The 25505-nt window shown below is 42.3% G+C and overlaps 1 protein-coding gene across 9 annotated transcripts in view; it reads right to left on the minus strand.

Annotated features, from left to right (window-relative positions):
* Positions 1 to 25505, minus strand: part of ADAM12 (ADAM metallopeptidase domain 12) — a 686181-nt gene that overhangs the window by 146054 nt on the left and 514622 nt on the right. For all 9 annotated transcript variants that reach the window (XM_056532977.1, XM_056532982.1, XM_056532978.1 and 6 more), the window contains one exon: positions 3252 to 3429. In XM_056532977.1, coding sequence (XP_056388952.1) covers positions 3252 to 3429 — 178 coding nt within the window. The remainder of the gene's footprint in view (positions 1 to 3251; positions 3430 to 25505) is intronic.

Genomic DNA, 25505 nt, shown 5'->3' on the forward strand with positions numbered 1-25505 from the left:
TGAATTTAAGGTAATTTGCGAAGATCCATCCGGATTTAAGGGATAGATAAGGTCCGGTGATCCTGCAGAGTGCTTAGGGATTGATACACTCAAGATTCTGAATAGATCAGCCGTTGCCGCAAGGCTCAGGCCTAACTCACTGTGGACGATAGCTGCGCAGATCTTGATCGTTTGACAGCCCGGGAAAAAGAGAGATGCTTACTGCTTGGCTGCACAGGAACAAGAGAGAGAATCATGGCCGCTGCTCCCTTATATGGGCAGGGGCAGGGTTGTTTCTATAGGTCCGAATATCTGTCACTCACCGTCACAAAGCATAGTGGGCGCAATACGTCACAGGGACTTCCAAATGTCCTTACGCAAAAAACCATAGAGTTTACCTGATCACGTGACCCGCAGGTCCTGCTACGCTCCAGACAGGTAATTAACTATTTATATACATTTATACAATCCTTTACATATAAATCCTAAATAATTACTAGACAACTAATACCTAGATGAGAGGTGACTAGGAGTGGACTAGACAATAAGGACCCGACGTCCTAGGGACTCAGGCTATGGGGACCTATTTACACAGGTACGGGATAGGATGTGGTACCGGGACACCACATATATATATTTTCTGTCATGTGTTATACTATAAAATGTATGTAAGAGTGTTATTGCTTTAAGATATGTTAACGTGTGATCACCAGTTGTCATGTGAGTTGTCATGTTAGTGTAATCCCGTGAGGTATCAGTGACCATGTGACCTAAGGGTGACCTATGGGACCCCTCCTAGTCTCCCCCATATAAGCCCTGGGTGGAGCTAGCTCTCGCTCTTTTGCTCTTGATTTTCAGTTACGTCTTTGCTGAGGTCCAGTGCAGTCAAGTCCTAGAGTGTGTCTGGAGTCCATAGGAGGCCTCAAGTCCGTCCTGCAGCCACAAGCCTTCAAGTCTACAAGTAAGCTACAGTCACAGCTTAGTCAATCTTAAGTCAAGTCAAGTCAGTCACAGTCATCTATTGTCAAGTCAGAGTGGCCTGCACTAAAATTGTCCAAATCTAATGCAAGTCCCAGCAAGCCCTTAAGGTTTCTGAAGTCACTGGTCACCTTCGTGGGCCTGGCAGAACTATATAGACTGTACCATCTGTCACTCAGTAAAGCTAACGTTGTCTGTAACTTGGCGTTGGAGTCATTATTGCCTCCGTGCCTAGCCCAGGGTTATACCTTCGGGTGGTATTGAGGCTAAACCATGCCCTGGCATCACAAATACAAGGGGTTACTGCCATCAGCCCCTACGGTAATTCCATCTGCCCTGCATCACACCCTCTTCCACATAAGTATTTCCAAGTCTCCCTCCTTCCATACCTTCTTTCTGGTGGAGAGCAGTGTCATTCAGTCTATGTGTGCACCAGGATCAAAGGTCAGAAAAAAGTAATTGTGGACAAAGGCACCAAGTCTATAATATAAGCAGGTTATGTAATAACTCCAGCGGACTACAGAATTACCCGCCCTTGCCAATTGATCCCTATTTGGCCCTGGAAACCTGAAGAATGTAACAGTCCGAACCCGCTGGCTGTGTAATAATAATAATATCTACACCCAGAGACCTTATCAGTAATTATCTGTGTTCATCATTTTCTAGTTCGCAGACTCATCCTCGTGTTACTAACCCCTCTGAATGAAAATTGAAATGGATATTTTAACTGCTATTCCAATAGAGCCTGTAAATAATACTGTTCACCGGAGCAAGACAAGCCTCCCAAGACTCCTGAGCAGCGGCTCAAAGATTAAGGGATGGCATCCGTTTACTAAAACATCTTGGATTTTGCAAAAATAAATTATGTTTTTTGTACATATGAGAAAAAATTACAGAATATAAAACATCAACGCTGACATTTATCAGACATCAGGGGAGGTGTTGTGCACCTCGCACAAATTATTTTACTGTTTGTATTTTGTTATAGGCAAAGTTTATACTATACAACTGAAGGGGACAGGCCTAAAAGACCATTGGGTCCCTGGTGCCAATCATGTGGTCAGGGGTCTTAGCTGAATCTCTGTAATGCAGGATGGTGCCTGGAACCAAGAAGACTGTAGCGTGTATGGGAGGTAGGAGTCCCGGCAGGGGTCTCCTATTCTTCCCGTGGGTGAAAATTGCGGCGCTGCACTGCTACACCGGCGGAGTGGAATAAGCAGTCGGAGATAGCGCAAAGGATGATGACCACTTTTTATTAGTAGTCATAAAAAGGATCAGTATTTGTGATGGACAACGCGTTTCGGAGGGGCTCCCTCCTTCGTCAGGTCCGCAGGGCTGCCTCTCTGCGGATAGAGGCACCGGACTGTTTTCACTGGAAGGCATTTGCACCTGCATGCTGTAATTGCAAGAGAGGAGGAATACCTGAAAATGCCGAGAGGTCAGGGCCAACGAACTGTGTCTTTCTTGTGCTTTTAGCTCTACAAACATGACACTATAGCTCTATAAATTTTGTCATATAGTATGATGTTTTAGAGTGCAGTGGTTTATGGGTTGTCCCCAGTATATGAAGCATCATATCATAGCATGCACAGTGAATGCTATAGTGCCACACTTGTGGATGCCATATGCGGTAATATTAAAGTGCATCTGTCACGTGAATTACCCGTTAAACTACCGACACGGTCTAGCAGGAATAAGTGTCATCATTCAAGGCACACCATTTGTAAGTGGATTTCGTATCTTTATTCCGTATATAAAAACCTTGTAACTGGTCCACAAATGTCAGAGAAGCTTGGGCCTGGGTTGGCTTTTCATTCAGGCCACAATGCCTCTCTCCCCTGACATCACACCCGATCCTTATGTGACTAACACATAGGTCTTGCCTGCCAGTGGTAGCCTGGTGTAGATTGTCCATGTAGAGTCACTGCTGCACTGCAGCCAGTCACCTGGCCAGGAGGAGGACTAGCTGCTAGTATGTCCCCCTAGGACATGGTGAGGGACTGACTGAATAAGATGATGCCCAATCATATCCACTCACCTAGCAGTGCACCATGGTACCACCTCCATGGTCATTCTACGTTAAGAAGGCATTCCCTGGGGCCCCCTTGCAGCAAGACCCGAGGCAAGCGCCTCATGGGAGCTGCAACCCTGGTATTGGGTTCCAGAGATAAGATAGGGCCGTCATCCTATTTTGTACCCATCAACCCTAATCTGGTTCTGTATATAGTAGCAATATAACCGCATCCACATGCTGTATATTCGCAGAATTATAGAGACTACAGGAGGCCTCTTACTTCTGGTTCTCCGCAATCGCACTGTTCTCCTTCTTCCACATATCCATTTCCACACTTCTGTTCTCCAAATGACTCTGTTACTTCAGGCATGTTATATAGACACATGCCCACTCCCTTTTCCAGGCTGGTGTCCAAGTCCTTTTTGCTGCAGCTGCTGAACACTGTTGGGAATGGGAATCTGCAGAAGAACAGAGGGAAAAGCATTGCTACATCAGTCTGATTTGTATTATTGCAAAGAAATATTTGCTAATAATTCTCTATTTATAAAGTCCTGGCTTGGTTTACGTTGCCAACACCCATGAAAAGTCAGCATGATAGCGGTCATCCTGGGACGCGTCCAGCCATTTGTTTGGTTGTATATCAGTGGCGGAAGTCACAGAGAGGGACTTTATTTAAAAAATGTGAAGACTTTTCTCTCCATGTGGAGACATATGTGGACAATATTTTACTCCTTACGCAAATACAATATTTTTGTTATTTTTGTGCCAAAACATGCCTCTTGCATGATCATATTATATCTGGATGCAGACCAGTTGGAACTAAATAATTCAAGCCCTATTTACTCTCCAAAGACAAGGGATCACATCCACAGTACGCCTTCACAGCAGAGTGATAACTCAGAAATGTGCATAAGCTTATGCTGTAGTTAGAGATGAGCGAATTTACAGTAAATTCGATTCGTCACGAACTTCTCGGCTCGGCAGTTAATGACTTATCCTGCATAAATTACTTCAGCTTTCAGGTGCTCCGGTGGGCTGGAAAAGGTGGATACAGTCTTAGGAAAGAGTCTCCTAGGACTGTATCCACCTTTTCCAGCCCACGGGAGCACCTGAAAGCTGAACTCATTTATGCAGGATAAGTCATCAACTGCCGAGCCGAGAAGTTCGTGATGAATCGAATTTACTGTAAATTCGCTCATCTCTAGCTGTAGTCACCTACATTAAAAAAGTATAGTACTCTAGAATAAAAAAAAAAAAAAACCTTAAAGTTTAAACTTACCAACTGGTGCCAGAAAGTTAAACAGATTTGTAAATTAATTCTATTAAAAAAATCTTAATCCTTCCAATACTTATTAGCTGTTGAATACTACAGAGGAAATTATTTTCTTTTTGGAACACAGAGCTCTCTGCTGACATCACGAGCACAGTGCTCTCTGCTGACATCACAAGCACAGTGCTCTCTGCTGATATCTCTGTCCATTTTAGGAACTGTCCAGAGCAGCATATGTTTGCTATGGCGATTTTCTCCTACTATGGACAGTTCTTAAAATGGACAGAGGTGTCAGCAGAGAGCACTGTGGTCATAATGTCAGCAGAGAGCTCTGTGTTCCAAAAAGAAAATAATTTCCTCTGTAATATTCAACAGCTAAGTCAACAGCTAAGTCCTGGAAGGATTAAGATTTTTTAAATAGAATTAATTTACAAATCTGTTTAACTTTCTGGCACCAGTTGATTAAAAAAAAAAAAAAAAGTTTTCCACCAGAGTACCCCTTTAAGGTGTTTAGACCACGAATGATAGCTAGAACTAGCTCGGAGAAGAACACAGTGCACCAAGCTAAACAAACTTACAATGTAAGTCTATGTGATTGTCTCGGTCATCTGGGCTTTTCTCTCCGCTCGTTTTAACAATTGGTTGGCTTCTGAACACTCAAACCTCATCTGATCAAAATCTTTCACATGTCTCTAGGACATGTCAAGTTTTTTAAATCGACAGGTACACTTAGGCTAGGTTCAGACAACGGAATTTCCGCCTCCAATTCCTCTTTGAAATTGCAGGCGGAAATTCCGCTTGCTAAAATGTATAGTGTAGTGAATGATTTTCCGTTCACAAATCCACACTTCGGAATTTGTGAAGCGGAATTTGTGAACGGAAAATCCGCTTGGAAATTTCCATCTGAAGAAAGTGGTTGCTCTTTCTTCAGGCAGAAATCCGCGCGGAACACATTGCAGTCTATTGGAGACTGCAGTGTCCGCGCGGTCCTAGCGCTGACTGATTCTGCCCGGAGATTCCGTAGTCTGAGCCTAGCCTTACAAGGAGTTGTCCCACATAACAAAACTGTGCCGTTTGTGCTCTGGCTGGGATCACAATGGCTATGTTGATGGCTATGATAATCACCCTAGATCACACATAAGGAAACCCATTCTGACTTGATCCTGGTTATTATTGGACATGCTGGGCATTGTGGTTAGTTGAAACAACACTTATGAACTTCTCACTGAGATGGGTTCGGTTGTGTAAAGGGCCAGAACAGCTGCAATTGACATATTTATCAGCTGCAGAAAGCAAGTGCCATCTCTGCTCAAACTTCCCTTGGTTGCAGATATTATTTAATGTTATGGAGAGAGAGAGACATGCTTGACATATTTATAGAGGTATGAAATGACTAAAATCATTAATGGCCTGAAATGTCTGTTAGATGGGCGTCCAAACCTCTGGCTGACTCCATTTAGAAACCCAAAGTGACCACTACACCAAGTATGTGCTGAAGCGGAGAACTAGCCGTTACAGTGATAATCCCAAAATTCAAAGTTATCCCTTATCCATAGGAAAAGCGATAACTAGGGTGTGGTGGCAGCCAGGCCACTATTTGTAAATGGAGAAGCAATGGTCGCCTACTGCTCTATTCAAAGTCTATGCAACTTGTGATCATTGCTGAGTTAAGTGGTCGGCAAGGTTCGAAGTCCCATGGAGCAGTTGACCATGTGCGCTGCAGCTTCTAGTGATCGTGGGGGTGCCAGTGCCCGGACACCCTAGCTATCTCCTATCCTTTGGATAGAGGATAACTTTTAATCTTGGTACACCCCTTTAAATCATGAGTTTCCTTTGTGTCCAAAGACAACAAACTAGACTTACAATGGTAAGAGCCATGACAGTTCTTCACTCTTTTACTGTATATGAACACTCAAGAGTACAGTATGTTGGGAACACTCATTCTTCTTAGAGGTGGACCCACTTCGTGCAGACTTATGCCATACCCTGTGCACAGTATTGTTAACAACCAGATGTTCTTGGTTGCAAAGAATTGCAACACATCCCTGTTCAAGTGAATAGGGTTTATCTGTACATCCCTTGGTAATGGATAGCGCTGTCTAAAAAATAAAATTAGGGCCAATGTGCTTGACTACAACTACAGCTTCTTCTAGGAGGTGGAGAGGTAGCAGTTGCACATGGATGCTAGTGAAAGGCAAGTGTAAGTGGGGGACACATGGTAATGTCACATGGTAAGACTGGCACATGGTAAGTGGGGGACCCTTTTACAAAATTTGTATTGAACCAAGGAGCTTTAAGTTACGTATCCAGCTATTTTCTTTGTGTCCCATTTGGCAGACCACCACCAATTAGATATATATAGCCAGGGCTGGTGCAAAGATTTTTGCCACCCTAGGCAAAAGTTAATTTTGCCACCCCTTGACCCTGCCCATTGGCTTACTAATGGGGTGACACACTGTAAGAAACCTCCTCCTCATGGGGCAGATGTATGGAGGCGCTCGCGATGCCAGGATGCTGGAGGGACCTGACTTGCCTGTCTGGCCTCGTAGGTGGCACTGCACTCCTCCAGCAGGCTGAAGAATGCAGATTATTATGGTACCAGGGAGGGGTGTGTGTGTGTGTGTGTGTGACAGTAGTGCTTCGGATGAGAGGCGGGTGCTTTAGATGCTGGCTGCTAACTTTCTTGCAGCGGGCAGAGCAGCACCTCCATCAAGAGGGCAATCTAGGCGGCTGCGTATTTTACCTATAGGCAGAACTGGCCCTGTATATAGTACATCCTCCTGATATAATAGAAGTATATATATATCAGCTCTCCTGAAACCCACCAAGTCGAGCACGGAGTCGGGTGCAGACCGCACCCAAAACTTTGCAAGCAGAAAATAGGAAGAACTCCAGCTCAATGTAGATCAATATGCCATCTTTTTTGCTCAAAGCTACATGGATCAAAGGTAAAACAGGATGTGACGCGTTTCGCCCAGGTGCTGGCCTTACTCATACGCAAGGCTAGCACATGGCCGAAATGCGTCACATCCTGTTTTGCCTGTGATCCATGTAGCTTCGAGCAATAAAGATGGCATATTGATATACTCATCCATAGAAAAGATATAAGCTATGCACTCACCGTTCCTGAAAAGTATTTCATACGGACAATTCCGTTCCAGCAGGGAGACTTCATTGATGCGGGGTGCTCAGAGGCAAACAGCCGTTTTCGCACAGTAGGTGTGCAAACACCTACTGTGCGAAAACGGCTGTTTGCCTCTGAGCACCCCGCATCAATGAATTCTCCCTGTTGGAACGGAATGTCCGTATGAAATACTTTTCAGGAACGGTGAGTGCATAGCTTATATCTTTTCTATGGATTTTTGCACTTTCGTCTAGTCTTTCATTAGCGTTGAACCCCGTTCGGTAGTATCTCACATTGTTATCCGGCTGCTGTCCTGTTCACATCTGAGTATCCCCGGACCGTCTATGCATACAGACTAGTCTGACAGTGCCCTCTGTGTTTTTCTCTTTTGGATTTTTATGCATATTGATCTACATTGAGCTGGAGTTCTTCCTAATTTCCTCCTCCTGATATGTAAACCCTATGAACTTCTGTTTAGTATTGTAAGGTTTCCTATATCATAGACGACAATATTAGTAGTAAACTTACAAAATAACAGAGCTGTGTAAGTACAGAAGACTCTTATTCGCATACATGTGACTGCATAAACTTTGTAACCTACTCCTTCCTTTTTTAATAAGTCAAAATATAGCAGCACATTCGTTTTTGCAGCCCGAGAACACTGCAATATATTTTTTAAAGAGCACCGACTGCTCCATCAAAACACAATATTAAGCTGTGACTCTTTATGAAAGAAGAGCTGCCAAGTTCCTTGCGAGGAACACATTCTTGTTTATATAAAAAAAAAACATTTACTGCAAGTTCATATGTTTTTTTCTTGCCGTAAACTTTTGTTTGATGCAAGTTATATCCCATCTGAATAAAAAAAAAGTTATCCTTCCCACACCTCTATTATATGCATTCAACATGATAACTGTAGAAATGAAAGATGTGTATTGTTCCTAGCAATTTATTTGCTAAAACACCCACACTACCAGAAATCCTGCTCCTGCCAGAGGCAATGAATCATGCTGTATATGAAATGCTTATCTCAACCCTGTAAACAGAAATTAAGAACTTCAAAAAAGAATAACTTTATACAAGATGTACCTCTTACGCTGTACAGTTTGGGAAACAAAATGTTGCACATTATTTCAAATGCTCTTTTGGGTATTTAGTTCTTGATGTTACACCATGTTTTCCTGCACTTTTCTAATTACCCTAGTGGATCTGTGGATCCTAATTTCAAACCTCACCCTTGACATAGAGTCCAGTCATGGCAAAAACCAGTCCCAACCACCAGGATCTAGAGGTACAAATGGAGAACTGGGAAAGAAAGATGTGGTTCAGTGGTGGCCCAAGGGATGGCTATTTGGCCAAGGCCACTTTAAAGGGGTTATCCAACATAAAGTGACTTTAGTACTTACCTGCCAGAAAGTAATGGACATGCTTAGGAAGGATCTGTGTTTGTCTTGGGGCTAAATGGCTATGTTGCGAGATTACCATAACACTGCTGCTTTCTTATTGTGAAATGGCTATTTGCTGTTTGAGTTCCCTCTCTCCAACTACAAGTCACAGGATCCCTTGTTTGTAAGTGTAAGGTCACTTTTCTCCTTCTCATACATCAGCCACCCCAACCATTGCAGCACAGATGAGCTGCCTTCCATGCTATGCTGAGATTGAAACTAAAATTCCTTGAAGACCAGTGGAGAATGATCTTTCACCCACTCAGCAGTTGCTCCACCCAGACAGGCTCCCTTTTTACACCTGACTAGTGATGTAATGGCTCTGGCCGCTTTGCAACCTGGGACAACACTCTTTTTGTATGCTACTAAAAATTAACACAAGAATTCCCAGTCCACCATTAAACACAGGTACAGACACTATATTATGAACTTCTTTAACTTAACTTAACTTACGCGCCATACAGTGCCAAAAATGGCACCATAAAGTGCTTCACATTACTGCCAGGGAAATACTAGTAGTAGCCAATGGCTAGAAGAAAGACAAGAGAAGAATGACAAGAGAAGTTAAGGGTAGACACAGAATATCCCCCCCAGATATAGGGTGAGTTCTTGTTGTGTTTGCTAAGTATATTTAGTGTATAAGTTAACAACCTGTCAAAATGGAATGTTTACATTGGTCTAGTGGCCGATTAAGTATAGTGGGCCGAACATAGTCAACTAGTGGTGTGTACTCTTAATTTTCCTAACGTGTATGTTTATTTAGCAGGACTGAAATGCTTGGCTGCCTGCACTATGTGGTCCCAGTCAAAGCAAATGTATGCTCAGAAAATGGCCAAAATGTAGTCAGCAGCTGACTCGATTTGGGCCATTGAAGCCAATAAAGCCTATGCCTGTATGTTCATTGTTCATGTATACATCAGTATCCAATTTTGACAGGATGCTGACCTATAAGTGGAATGTATAGAAAAATCATGACGTGAATGCAGCCTAATATATGGGCTGAGGTTCTACTTTAATAAGATCTAATTTGGGGTCACAGTTTGAATCTATTAATTCAGGGACACTAAGACATAAGCCATATAGTGCTTCCAGTTTACGAGATGTAAATCTGCTTCTGTTTATGTAACACTTTTTACAAGCAATATTCATGAAAAATGGTTTCTTCGTCTGTGCCTCAAATTGGTCTTTAGACAAATTCCTCGAATAACTATATTATTATACTACTAAAGGAGGATTTGGACAATCACTGTCTGTTAGAAGGATCCTAATGGGCTGATCACAGAGTTCTGCGCTGCTTACATCAGTGGGGATTAGAAGTAACTCGTGGTGGACCCTGAGAATAAGTTCTCCATTTTACTGCAGTGCCACCACAGGAGAAATAAAGTATTACAATTGACATCAAGACACTCTCTGTGTAATGCACTGAAATTCAGAGTTCTCCTAGAAGAGAGATCTGTGCTCTTTTTGTATGTCCTAAAAAAAAAAAAATCCCTAACACGTTAATTGAAACTTTCTTTAACCAGACAGCCCCTTTTCATGCCGCTCTCCAGGTATATTACTTATATAGAAAAACAAGAAAATCTCGGCACTCTTGTAATGCTTTTAAATGTTCTTTACATTTAAAAGCATTACAAGAGTGCCGGGATTTTCTTGTTTTTCTACTATTCACCTATCATCGGGCACCGGAGTAAACTGCAGTGCCGACCTATTACTTATCTTCATATTACTTATATATACTTGTAAAAAGAGGATTGTCCAGCGCAAGGTGTGCAGGTAAAATCTTGCTTTTGTTAGAATATTCCAACAGAAATCACATACAGAGGGTAGTGTCTGACGCGTTTCGCACCTGCGAAACGCGTCAGACACTACCCTCTGTATGTGATTTCTGTTGGAATATTCTAACAAAAGCAAGATGTTATCTGCACACCTTGCGCTTGACGATCCTCTTTTTACAAGTGTGTGCAACAAGCCGAGAGCGGGACGGGCGCGTCCCTGCGCAGGTGATACAGAAATTGGTTTGGAGAGAGAGCGGTACAAACACTGTGCTTTTTTTTACTTATATATAGTTATACGTTTTTATGAGACAAAAACTTACATAAAAACTCTCAATAATAACCCAACAAAAACTAAGAAACAAATGGCCGTCGTTAAAACATGTCGTCTTGTGAACCCTCTGGTACATGGAGTGGTGTCTATAAATTCCCATCTGTTTGTCCTCATAAAAACATCTGAGGCTCACATGTACCTCAAGTATTACAGGCTACCCTATATAACCCAGTAACCAAGTGCAGCATATAGAACAAAAATCAATTCCACTCCATATAAAATGCTGAAGGGGAGAGAGATCTCTCCAAAGCCGCCTCTCAACTCCTTCAGGGAGCAACTAATATACACTTCAGCCGAATGTATTGGAAGGAGCGCACTCTTCAAAGGGCTCTGGATGTTCCACCTGCTGAGCGGAGGTGCTGTCTCGCAAGACCCAATTTATAGGTGTGAAATAATAAAGAGAGAATTGCTACTAGGTTATAGCATCACAGCATTTGTGACCACTATCTCTATAGACGGCTGACAACAAGGTGTGAATTCTCGAGGTGTCAACTAGCAGATACGGTCAAAAGTATCCCGTTTTTATTAGCAGCAAAATTACAAAAAATATAGGTTCTAAATATTTAAATCTTATATTTAATGTTGATTCATTTCTTCTTCAAAAGAAATAGGGGGAGATTTATCAAAACCGGTCCAGAGGAAAAGTTGCTGAGTTGCCCATAGCAACCAATCAGATCGCTTCTTTCATTTTTGAAAAGGCCTCTGAAAAATGAAAGAAGCCATCTGATTGGTTGCTACGGGCAACTCAGCAACGTTTCCTCTGGACAGGTTTTGATAAATCTCCCCCCATTGGGGTTAGAACTTTGAGGGTTATTTATTAATAATAGTCTTGGCTAGATAATTTTTGTGGTTTGCCTAAATGTTTTTTTTTTTTGGCGGTGCTGCTCCAAATTGATCATATTGTCGCAGTGACCATGATAAATTTTGTGCAGATCTGCACCCAGATCATTTTCTACCTCGCTTTCAGATCATGTCTATCCTGCTTCTAAAGAGCTTGTTTGTCTGTGTGATTGACTTTATTTGTTTTAGTTTTAATTTGAAGGCAAACTAATGTCTTAGGCTAAATTTCTACTTGTTTTTTTTATGGCCCAAAAAAACGCCACAGTACTCTCCTGTGTTTTTGAGTGGAAATTGCATTTGACGTTTTCTCAAAATTTGTTGGGTACCAAAAAAAAAAAAAAAGGATGCAGTAGTGACGGAAAAAAAATGTATTTAAGCAAATTAATATTTTTTATAACAAATTTTTTAATTAATTTTTAAACAGGGATCAATTTATGTGGGAGGGCAGGGCACTAGAAATGTAGCCGACAATAATAAAAATTTAGTGTGTGTGTTTGTGTGTGTGTTTTTTTCTTTTTTTTAAATATTTTTTTTAGGTAGTACTACTACTCTCAGCATGGAACACACTGTTCCATGATGGGAGTAGTAGTTCCTGTACTAATAGACAGATTGCCCCGAGTGTCACTCCTGACACCTAATGCGATCGTCCATAATATAGCAGAGATGGGGAGCGGCTCTATACAGTGCTCACATCTCTGCATTATACTCCGGCCAGTGATGTGAATAGAACATCATTCATTCAAATTTTCCACCTAGAGTGGGAATTGGCCAGATGGTTGCAGCCAATCACTGCTCTCAGCGGGAAATATGAATGGCAAGTGGCCGGTCTGAGTATAGAGCAGAGATGCGAGCGCAGGAGAAAGTTGCACCGCATCTCAGGGAAGAAGGATGATCGCAGCGGGTGTCAGGAATGACACCCGCTGTGATCTGTCCTTAACTGCAGGTACTACTGCCCCTAACATGGAGCACACTCTGCTCCATGCTGGGAGCTGTAGTACCTGCATTAGGAGACAGATCGCAGTGAGTGTCACTCCTGACACCCGATGCGATCATCCTGTATAATGTACAGGTGCGGGCGGCCGCTCTTCTATGGTCCCCTGCACTGCCGTATATATACACACATATTCATATTTCACAGAGAGTTGTGATTGGCTGGAACCATCTGGCCAATCACAGCTCTGTACGGGAAATATGAATAGGTGTATGTATACGGCAGTGCAGGGGACCACAGAAGAGCGGCCGGCCGCATCTATACATTATACAGGAGGATCGCAATGGGTGTCAGAAGTACAGGTACTCTACTCCCATCATGGAACATTGTGTTCCATGCTGGGAGTAGTAGTACTACCTAAAAAAATGTAAAAATATAGAAGAAAAAAGTGAAAAACACACACACACTACATTTTTATTATTGTTGGCTACATTTTTATTGCCCTGCCCACCCACAGAAATGTATCCCTGTTTAAAAATTAATAAAAAGTTTGTTATGAAAAAGAAAAATTTTGTGAACTATAATTTTTTCCATCACTACTGTATCTTTTTTATTATAATTTTCTAATGGTACCCTACGAAATTGTATTAAAAAAGGTACGGTATCTCTCACATTTTTTAGATGGCTAAAGTCCAAAAAAGAATTAAAACCGCCTGCAAAAACACCAAAGCAGTAGTAATTTCTTTTAGACCTGGTTGGGAGGTGGACTAGATTTGCATTTTTTTTGCAGCAGCATTTGTGGAAAAATTTGTGGAAAAATTTAAAACACGCAGATAATAAATTTGTGACCACTGCATCTGTCACTCCGCCCCTCAATGCAAGCCTACGGGAGGGGGCGTGACAGCTATCACGCCCCCTTCCGTATGCTTGCATTGAAAGGCGGAGCGTGACATCACACGGGGGCGGGGGCATGACGTCACATGCCGCCCGCCCTGTAGTCGCCAGTAATCAGTCCCGGAGCGAACACGCTCCGGGGACTGATTACAAACGGGGTGCCGCGTGCATGATCCCGGGGGTCCCCAGCGGGGGGACTCCCGCGATCAGGCATCTTATCCCCTATCCTTTGGATAGGGGATAAGATGTCTAAGCACCAGAGTACCCCTTTAAATGGGCACTGTCAGATACAAAAACTTTTGATATGTTGTAAAGTATGCAAAACCAATAGGTTTTGCAATTGCTTTTAATAGAAAATTTTCAGTACCGTCAGTACCGTGCAGGTGACACTGATGACAACGGTACTCACCTTTTCCAGTTCCGTGGTGGGGATCTTCGGTAATTTCTTCCATTAGCTCCAGTCCCGGCAGCCGGATTGGGTCACAGGATGGAGTCTGCCAGACAGGGCAGTTAGGGTACAGGGGTGCAACTCCTGTACCGGGCCCCCACACATTCCTTCTCCCATGACCTCTAAAGAGGTTACACTTACATTGAGCGCTGCTTCCATCTCCTCCTTTGGTTATTTATTCTATAAATATCACTAGGATGATATTCAGCCGGCAACTGCTACTACACAGAAGAAAAAATGTTAATAATTCCTTCCTTCAAGCCAAGCTATTGATTCTATGAGTGCAGAACAAGATCTATGTCTACCGGAGGCACCACTCCTCTGATGTTTACTCCGTCCAGGAGGCACTTGGCTGTCTATCACTAGAATCGATTTGAAAAATTGAAAAAAAAAGCTCCCATCAATCCTGAAGATTCTTGAAGCCTATAAATATTGTGTAGCTAGTAATAACCACTGTACCACTCCTAGGAAATAAATAAACACAAATTGAAAGATCAGCAATAAAAAAAAAGATCAGAAATTATCTTGAGAGGTCAATGCCAGAAATGAGCACAAACACAATGGAAGCCAATGTCCCCGCTCTAGTGGATAATGAAACTCCAAGCTGTTTCCTGTTTTGTTTTCTTGGCTTTTCCGACTATATTTCCTTAATAAATACATTACCTTATGTTTATTATAGAAGCCTCTGGAGTGACCTTATTACAGAATGAATTTTTCATTGTCCTATCCACCTTTGTGCAGAGATCTTTATCTTCTAAAATGTCATATTAGACGAGAGATAATAGCATTGGTAGAACAGGATTAAATCAAGAAATAGCAAAAGCAGTGATTGCTCAGGGCCTCCACTTAAAGGGGTACTCCGCTGAAAACCTTTTTTCTTGTAAATCAATCAAATTGGTGGCAGAAAGTTAAACATATTTGTAAATTACTTCTATTAAAAAAAAATCTTAATCCTTCCTGTACTTATTAGGTGCTGAATACTACAGAGGAAATTCTTTTCTTTTTGGAATGCTCTCTGATGACATCACGAGCACAGTTCTCTCTGCTGACGTTATAATAATAATAATAACAACAACACTTGATTTATTGTTGTCCTTAGTGGGATTTGAACCCAAGTCCCCAGTGCTGCATATTGTTAAGGGTTACTGGAGGGGCTCGGAGTGACACCTTTTTGTTTTTTGCCACTTGTGTCGTCTCCCCTTGGGGATTGTTTCCTCTCTTGTTTTTATGCAACTTAATAAAGAAATATATGATTTATATGAATTGGTGAAATGACTCCTTTTTCTCTTGTGTGTATATACAGTGTGGTTTTTGGGAGATCATAGAGCACATAATATATTTGGGTCAGTTCTATTGATTATTTCACCTAATGGTGGTTATCCACTAACATTATTATTAGACCCACAATCGAATACAGGTTTTTGGTTTTTATGCATCTGCTATGCATGGTTGCTAAAATTTACAGAGATGTCAGCAGAGAGCACTGTGCTCGTGATGTCATCAGTGTTCCAAAAAGAAAGGAATTTCCTCTGTAGTATTCAGCAGCTAATAAGTACTGGAAGAATTAAGATTTTTTAATAGAAGTAATTTACAAATATGTATGAGGGTATATAAACGTATTTATATATATATATATATATATAAAAAAAAAAAAAAAAAACAGTCCTCAAGGTACAATTTGAAAAAAGAGAAAAGAAAAAAGAGAAGAAAAAAGAATGTAAGAAATAAGAGTTGGTCCAGAAAAAGTTAATATGTGGTATTTATTGATTGCAACAATTATTTAAAATAAAATATGATATAGGACAACCTATTAAACCTCAGCAGGGCCCTTGCATGGGGTATAGGGGTCCAAAAAATGAGAATGGTAAAAATGGAATGAGATAAAACAAGATAAAACAATTATGTGAAGATAAAATATAATAAAATAAATTGTAGTAATGTACTGTATATCGAAAACAGTTATTGGCAGTCTCTGGTATAAATCGAATTCATTAGTTTGAAGCGCTTATTAGAGGGTGCCTGAGATGTTCAGCATTGGAGTGGAAATGTACTGTAATGATGAGCTGGCGATCTGTCTCAGTTCATTCAGAAATTAGCATACAGATTTGCCGTAGTGGTACAGTGTGACAATGTTGGCACAGTTCATGTAACAGTGTGTGGATATTGTCAATCGTCGGTAGATGATACAGTGTTGCCAAAGGACTGTGCTGCACTGCAGTATCGTACGGCTGTTTGTAATAGAGTTCGGTGCACAGCACCACTCACCGGCTCCTAGGAAGAACAAGACGGGACAGACTGGCACGGCTGGGCAGTCGGCACAGATGGAAAAGTGACTGTCCGGCAGTTGGATAGCTGGGTCCTGGGCTGGCACGGCTGGCGTCCGGCCTGTTGAGGTAAATGTCCCAGGACTGTGGTTTGCCTTTGGATGTTCCGGAGCTAGTTTCGGGAGTGGTGATCTGTGGTGGCGTCCTCGTGTCTGAACGGAGCGCTATCTGCGCGCGTAAAGCGGTGGTCACCGCACAGAGGGCATCCAGCAGTTGCGAATGGTTAGCGATATACAGTGTATTCTCAAATAGCTATACGCGTTTCAAGGCCTCGGGCCTTTTCTTCAGTAGCAATGGAGATGTATTAAAGAGAAATTATGAAACAATTTATAGTGTCTGTACTGTGATGTCATTATCGTTTAGGATCGGTGTGAAAACCTGGAAATCAGGTAATGACTGTAAGAGATGGTTACTGGACCGTAACAGGGAAGGAGAAATAAGTGTAAGTGTGAGATAGTGGGAAAGAAAAGAAGGAGGAATAGAAATTGAGTGTGATTGAGATTAGTGTGTGTATACAGAGTTGTGTATGTAGAGTCTTGTAAAAATTATTTAATGAAGAGGAGATCATGGATATATAGATATTGAAATATTTTTGGAACATAGTGGATAATATGTAGTGATAGTACATGTGTAAAGATAGATGCATTATACATATATGTATGTGTGCGCATGGGTATGGGCATGTATGAATCGTGGTGTGATAAGAGTGTGTGTAGGATTATCAAATTTATGTGTGGGGTAGATGTGAGTGTTGACGGACATTGGTAGTGATATGATGGAAATGTGAATTAGAAAAGGTGGTATTAAAAATATGGGTGGAAAATGGGGGAAGAGGATATGGAAAAATAAATAAAGTGCGATGAGTGAAAATTAATATATGAAAAATAAACAAAAATAAAAAAAAATAAGAATACATATGGGAAATGGAAAATAAATAAAAATGAGAAATAAAGAATAAAAATGGAAATAATAATATTCATAGATAATAAACATAATAAAAATACAAATAAAAATAAAAGATAAATAAAAATTAATAATTAGAATAATAAAATTAATAAAATTAAAAATAAATAAAAATAGATGGAGATGAGGATGTAGATATATCAGTAAATGTATGGTGAACTTCGTATTCTGTGTGAGGCAATTCCTGGATAGGTTCGCTCACAGGAACCGTCACTGCGTCGATATGCGACCAGGCAGTCACGGGTCGTGGGAGCGAGCCAGATCCAGGACCTACAGGAAACCAAAGATCTCGAGTTCTGCATTAAGTCCTCTTGGTGCCAATGAGTCGAACTCGAAAATTATAGGCCTTCTTGGGTAAAGGCAACACCTTTAACCTCAGGTACAATCTACTACTAAGTGAGCTACACAAATCTATACATTAATTTACAAATATGTTTAACTTTCTGTGATGGTAGTGGATGAGATCTCAAGGACTGGGGAATAAAGGGTGTGAAGTGGCAGGAATAAAAGATGATGCAGGGAGTTGAATGGATGAATATAGATAGTGCGGCGGATAGTGATGGATGTGAATATAGATAGTGCAGCTTAGAGAATGACTCAGAGGATGTGTGATGCTTATTAGATGCAAGGCTGGTGATCAATAATGGAAAGATAGAGAGGTATATGTATAGTGTATATGTATAGTGTATATGCAAATGAATGGTGACTGTTGTGTGTATTTCTACTATGTTGCAAAATGAATCAGGTGTTGCTGAAATAACTACTGCAATAGAGGTGTGAATAATATTGATGTACTAAATGTCCAGGGTAAAACACATTTCTTAATCAAATAAAAACAAAATAATTGTTAAGTCAATTTAAACAGTTAGGTAGAAATGTGGAGTAAGAGTGCAGGGTCCTTGCACTCCTTCCCACCTGTTATAATTAAAAGGTACAGATGAATATATAAAAAGATGTGAAATAAAACACACAGTATATGTGATTAGATGACAACACGCTCAGTTTGAAAGTTCAGTGGTGGTTAGAGGCAGATCCACTTATGTGTACTTGCAACCTCTGGAGACCCCCAGTCTGGGGCCCACCGTTGCAGGAAAAACAGAGGTACGGCTCGGCCGTTTTTAAATAAAGTACAGTGGTGGGGATAAATAACAAGTCACTTAATCCGTAGGTTCAGGGGTATAGATAACAATGTCTCTACTGAAGGTATAGTTAGATGGTTCCTGCATACACAGCGCGGCGGCTGTGCAATAGTGCAAATGAATTGGCGGCTCGGCGGACGTAAAAATAAAGTCTTCGGTACTGTGCACCGCTTACCCGTTCTGTGGGTAGGTGGAGCGAGGCTCTGAGGAAGGACTACGATAGTCCGAAACGCGTCTGATTACTCTCACACTGCCTGACACACCTCTCTAGAGACCACCACCAGATACCTCACGTTCACAATCTCAAGTCACCACCTACAGCTATCGCAGAGCGCTCCACGGCTATCACCAAGGAGCACCGAGCATTACCAGCATTATCACAAAGACCGAGACCCCTTCAGAGACCGACAAATCCAGCGCACGGACTAGGCGACCGGCCTATCGGCAGACAGACCGCACCGCCAGGACATCCTAGCGCCACGGACATCGGGACCCCATCTCGCAGAGCCTCGCTCCACCTACCCACAGAACGGGTAAGCGGTGCACAGTACCGAAGACTTTATTTTTACGTCCGCCGAGCCGCCAATTCATTTGCACTATTGCACAGCTGCCGCGCTGTGTATGCAGGAACCATCTAACTATACCTTCAGTAGAGACATTGTTATCTATACCCCTGAACCTACAGATTAAGTGACTTGTTATTTATCCCCACCACTGTACTTTATTTAAAAACGGCCGAGCCGTACCTCTGTTTTTCCTGCAACGGTGGGCCCCAGACTGGGGGTCTCCAGAGGTTGCAAGTACACATAAGTGGATCTGCCTCTAACCACCACTGAACTTTCAAACTGAGCGTGTTGTCATCTAATCACATATACTGTGTGTTTTATTTCACATCTTTTTATATATTCATCTGTACCTTTTAATTATAACAGGTGGGAAGGAGTGCAAGGACCCTGCACTCTTACTCCACATTTCTACCTAACTGTTTAAATTGACTTAACAATTATTTTGTTTTTATTTGATTAAGAAATGTGTTTTACCCTGGACATTTAGTACATCAATTTTATCCACACATCTATTGCAGTAGTTATTTCAGCAACACCTGATTCATTTTGCAACATAGTAGAAATACACACAACAGTCACCATTCATTTGCATATACACTATACATATACAGTGATCCCTCAACTTACAATGGCCTCAACATACAATAGTTTCAACATACCATGGTCTTTTCTGGACCATTGTAACTTGAAACCAGACTCAACATACAATGCTATGGAATCTGCGAAGCATGTCAAGGGCTGGAAGAATCGACCAGTCAGAATGAATGTTTCACTGGTAAAACCCCTGTAATCCTAAAGTGTATGCACTGACTGGTGTCTGGTAGCGCCCCCTACAGTACAGGGAGGTATTACATGTTCTGTACTCTATACCTGTATTACTGAAGTGTATGCACTGACTGGTGTCTGGTAGCACCCCCTACAGTACAGGGAGGTATAACATGTTCTGTACTCTATACCTGTATTACTGAAGTGTATGCACTGACTGGTGTCTGGTAGCGCCCCCTACAGTACAGGGAGGTATTACATGTTCTGTACTCTATACCTGTATTACTGAAGTGTATGCACTGACTGGTGTCTGGTAGCGCCCCCTACAGTACAGGGAGGTATTACATGTTCTGTACTCTATACCTGTATTACTGAAGTGTATGCACTGACTGGTGTCTGGTAGCGCCCCCTACAGTACAGAGAGGTATTACATGTTCTGTACTCTATACCTGTATTACTGAAGTGTATGCACTGACTGGTGTCTGGTAGCACCCCCTACAGTACAGGGAGGTATAACATGTTCTGTACTCTATACCTGTATTACTGAAGTGTATGCACTGACTGGTGTCTGGTAGCGCCCCCTACAGTACAGGGAGGTATTACATGTTCTGTACTCTATACCTGTATTACTGAAGTGTATGCACTGACTGGTGTCTGGTAGCGCCCCCTACAGTACAGGGAGGTATTACATGTTCTGTACTCTATACCTGTATTACTGAAGTGTATGCGCTGACTGGTGTCTGGTAGCACCCCCTGCAGTACAGGGAGGTATAACATGTTCTGTACTCTATACCTGTATTACTGAAGTGTATGCACTGACTGGTGTCTGGTAGCGCCCCCTACAGTACAGGGAGGTATTACATGTTCTGTACTCTATACCTGTATTACTGAAGTGTATGCACTGACTGGTGTCTGGTAGCGCCCCCTACAGTACAGGGAGGTATTACATGTTCTGTACTCTATACCTGTATTACTGAAGTGTATGCACTGACTGGTGTCTGGTAGCACCCCCTACAGTACAGGGAGGTATAACATGTTCTGTACTCTATACCTGTATTACTGAAGTGTATGCACTGACTGGTGTCTGGTAGCGCCCCCTACAGTACAGGGAGGTATTACATGTTCTGTACTCTATACCTGTATTACTGAAGTGTATGCACTGACTGGTGTCTGGTAGCGCCCCCTACAGTACAGGGAGGTATTACATGTTCTGTACTCTATACCTGTATTACTGAAGTGTATGCGCTGACTGGTGTCTGGTAGCACCCCCTACAGTACAGGGAGGTATAACATGTTCTGTACTCTATACCTGTATTACTGAAGTGTATGCACTGACTGGTGTCTGGTAGCGCCCCCTACAGTACAGGGAGGTATTACATGTTCTGTACTCTATACCTGTATTACTGAAGTGTATGCACTGACTGGTGTCTGGTAGCACCCCCTACAGTACAGGGAGGTATAACATGTTCTGTACTCTATACCTGTATTACTGAAGTGTATGCACTGACTGGTGTCTGGTAGCGCCCCCTACAGTACAGGGAGGTATTACATGTTCTGTACTCTATACCTGTATTACTGAAGTGTATGCACTGACTGGTGTCTGGTAGCACCCCCTACAGTACAGGGAGGTATAACATGTTCTGTACTCTATACCTGTATTACTGAAGTGTATGCACTGACTGGTGTCTGGTAGCGCCCCCTACAGTACAGGGAGGTATTATATGTTCTGTACTCTATACCTGTATTACTGAAGTGTATGCACTGACTGGTGTCTGGTAGCGCCCCCTACAGTACAGGGAGGTATTACATGTTCTGTACTCTATACCTGTATTACTGAAGTGTATGCACTGACTGGTGTCTGGTAGCACCCCCTACAGTACAGGGAGGTATAACATGTTCTGTACTCTATACCTGTATTACTGAAGTGTATGCACTGACTGGTGTCTGGTAGCGCCCCCTACAGTACAGGGAGGTATTACATGTTCTGTACTCTATACCTGTATTACTGAAGTGTATGCACTGACTGGTGTCTGGTAGCGCCCCTTACAGTACAGGGAGGTATTACATGTTCTGTACTCTATACCTGTATTACTGAAGTGTATGCGCTGACTGGTGTCTGGTAGCACCCCCTACAGTACAGGGAGGTATAACATGTTCTGTACTCTATACCTGTATTACTGAAGTGTATGCACTGACTGGTGTCTGGTAGCGCCCCCTACAGTACAGGGAGGTATTACATGTTCTGTACTCTATACCTGTATTACTGAAGTGTATGCACTGACTGGTGTCTGGTAGCACCCCCTACAGTACAGGGAGGTATAACATGTTCTGTACTCTATACCTGTATTACTGAAGTGTATGCACTGACTGGTGTCTGGTAGCGCCCCCTACAGTACAGGGAGGTATTACATGTTCTGTACTCTATACCTGTATTACTGAAGTGTATGCACTGACTGGTGTCTGGTAGCACCCCCTACAGTACAGGGAGGTATAACATGTTCTGTACTCTATACCTGTATTACTGAAGTGTATGCACTGACTGGTGTCTGGTAGCGCCCCCTACAGTACAGGGAGGTATTATATGTTCTGTACTCTATACCTGTATTACTGAAGTGTATGCACTGACTGGTGTCTGGTAGCGCCCCCTACAGTACAGGGAGGTATTACATGTTCTGTACTCTATACCTGTATTACTGAAGTGTATGCACTGACTGGTGTCTGGTAGCACCCCCTACAGTACAGGGAGGTATAACATGTTCTGTACTCTATACCTGTATTACTGAAGTGTATGCACTGACTGGTGTCTGGTAGCGCCCCCTACAGTACAGGGAGGTATTACATGTTCTGTACTCTATACCTGTATTACTGAAGTGTATGCACTGACTGGTGTCTGGTAGCACCCCCTACAGTACAGGGAGGTATTACATGTTCTGTACTCTATACCTGTATTACTGAAGTGTATGCACTGACTGGTGTCTGGTAGCGCCCCCTACAGTACAGGGAGGTATTACATGTTCTGTACTACTTTTTACCTGAACCAGGGTTAGCTGCTCCTTTGGACACCAGGTGAGGGCGGCTCCATTTTACTTTTTTTTAACACATTGAGTTTTCTGTACAGGACCCTGAAGAAGCTCCTGTCCTCTACATAAACCAGTGTTTCCCAAAGAGGGTGCTTCCAGCTGTTGCAAAACTACAACTCCCAGCATGTCCGGACAGCCGAAGGCTGTCCGGGCATGCTGGGAGTTGTAGTTTTGCAACAGCTGGAGGCACCCTGGTTGGAAAACACTGAAATAGACAGTGATTACAGCTCCAGCAGATCTTTCTTACTTTTATATGTAAGGATTTGCTTTATCTCTATTAGTTATCTACTTATTTTTCTCTAATCTTCACTTTTTCCTATTTTTGGATGACATTTTGGTGGCTTCAGAACCAATTACCAGGTTTCCATAGAGTTCTGGTCTCAACATATAATGGTTTCAACATACAATGGTCGTCCTGGAACCAATTAATATTGTAACTTGAGGGACCACTGAACAATATTTAGCCACGCAACTCATGTTGCGGTGCCTAAGGGTAAGAAACAGCTGACTAGAAGATCTTTCCAACTCTATCATTTCTGGTGTTTACAGGAAAACTTACAGGAAAAAAAAAAAATGCTCCTCTCCTAGATCAATATGACTTATATTTTTTACATTAATTTCTTTAGAACTGAAAATCCACTAAATGACATTTTGCCAGGACGTTTACGGAGTTTTAATAAGCCGGTTATGTAAAACAACTCTGGTAATGACCGGTTATTATTACATCATTTATCACAGGAAAAATTAATGATTAACTAAGAGACTGTGGAGAGGAGACAACATAAATGATAATATTGATCTTAATAGAAATTACAGGAGACCCGATGCGCGGTCAATCAATGGATTTCTATTGTGACAGCATGTTAAATAAACAGGTCAATTTTATCACCTCGGCTCCTTGTCTTCCTTTTCCTCATTATCTTATAATGTCGTGCTAAGAAAGATAACTAATTTACTGGAGATGGGCAGAAGATCTGAGCCACTGTGTAGGCCGCATGCAAGCGTCTCGGTGGAATTACCAAGCTAAAATCAAAGGAGATCTACCAAGTGAAGTCTTTAAGTCAATATAGATTCTAAAAAATCTATTGAAGCTTAAAAAAAATAAAAAAAATAAATAAAAAAAATAGATAGAATTTTAATTAGAAGACTATAGTAGGATTAGAATCAAAGACCTATAAGCCTGTCTTTCCTTAAAGGGTAGCTCCCACCGTCATGTTTTTTATTTATTTTTTCTGTCTATTGCCCTTCTATCCCTAACACCCTCCCTGCCTTTATTTTTCTTTTTTTACTATTTTAAAAATGGCATTTAGTTTGCCTGGAAGTGTGCTCACTACCAGGCAGACTTCCCCAGCAGGCACCACGTCACTGATGCCTGCTGGGGGCCAACTTCTGCCCTTAGTTCTCCTAACAGGGTGCCTCCAGCTGTTTCACCACTACAACTCCCAGAATGCCCTGACATCTACTGGCTGCCAGGGCATGCTGGGAGTTGTAGTGGGGAAACAACTGGAGGCACACCGTGATGGCCGCACATCCTGCTCCCCGCCGCGCAGTCCGCAATCCCCCCGGCCCCGTCGCGCCGCTCAACTCCCTCCCCCCCCCCCTTAGTTCACCTACTCAGTGTCCCTCCAGCTGTTTCCCCACTACAACTCCCAGCTTGCCCTGACATCTATTGGCTGTCAGGGCATGCTGGGAGTTGTAGTGGGGAAACAACTGGAGGCACACCGTGATGGCCCATCCCGCTCCCGCCGCGCAGCCAACAACCCCCCTGGCCCCGCTGCGCCGCACAACCAACTACCCCCCCTCCCCTCCCCCCTCCCCGCAAAAACATTCAGTAACAGACACAACATAGATAATCTTACCTGTCGCCGTGGGGCCTGCCAGGGAGCCTGCGCGTGTCCTCTTCATTCAAAGCGCTCGCTCCCGCCTGTCTAATTGACAGGCAGGAGCGAGCACCGCAGTGAATGAATTCCGACTCGTTGCCAGGCTTCAAAGAGTCGAAATTCATTAGTGACGTCACTGCCCAATGCATTCGGCCACTAGGAGGGCGACCCCTAGTGGCCGAATTTAAAAGTGATTTTAAAATGTTTTAAACTCACTTTTTTTAAATTAAAGTATATTAGAGATATGTTGTAGTACTTAAGTACTACAACATATCAATTTTTTTATTTCATGACAGTGCCCATTTAAAGTTCATTTTGGATGGGGTGCAGGTTATTGTTGGAATTTACGATATACATGGAAGATAGAAAAGCCCATAGCAAAGGCTAATATGGGTCCCCATGATGGTGCCACATTTTGTCACTCAGAATAGTTACAAAATTTATACGGGTAAAAAAAAACAGACAGGAGTCCATAAAGTTCAATATGTAACTCAAGTGCTGATCCAGAAGAAGAAAAAAAAAAACCTTATGATACAGGTGCCAATTGCCCCTTACTAGAGAACAAAATCTATCCTGACTCCAAATATGGCGGTCAGATTTTATGTCTGGATAAATGTCCCACCTACAGAAATCTAGTACTGGTAACTTGTAATAAAATATTTTTCATTTGAGACATCCAGGTCCCAACTGCATCTGTTCGATGGTTCAACCAGCAAAACATTGTAAGGCAGAGAGATATAGATTTTTAGTTCTTTTACA

The sequence above is a fragment of the Hyla sarda genome, chromosome 7, assembly GCF_029499605.1.
Source record: "Hyla sarda isolate aHylSar1 chromosome 7, aHylSar1.hap1, whole genome shotgun sequence".
NCBI classification, from domain to species: Eukaryota; Metazoa; Chordata; class Amphibia; order Anura; family Hylidae; genus Hyla; species Hyla sarda.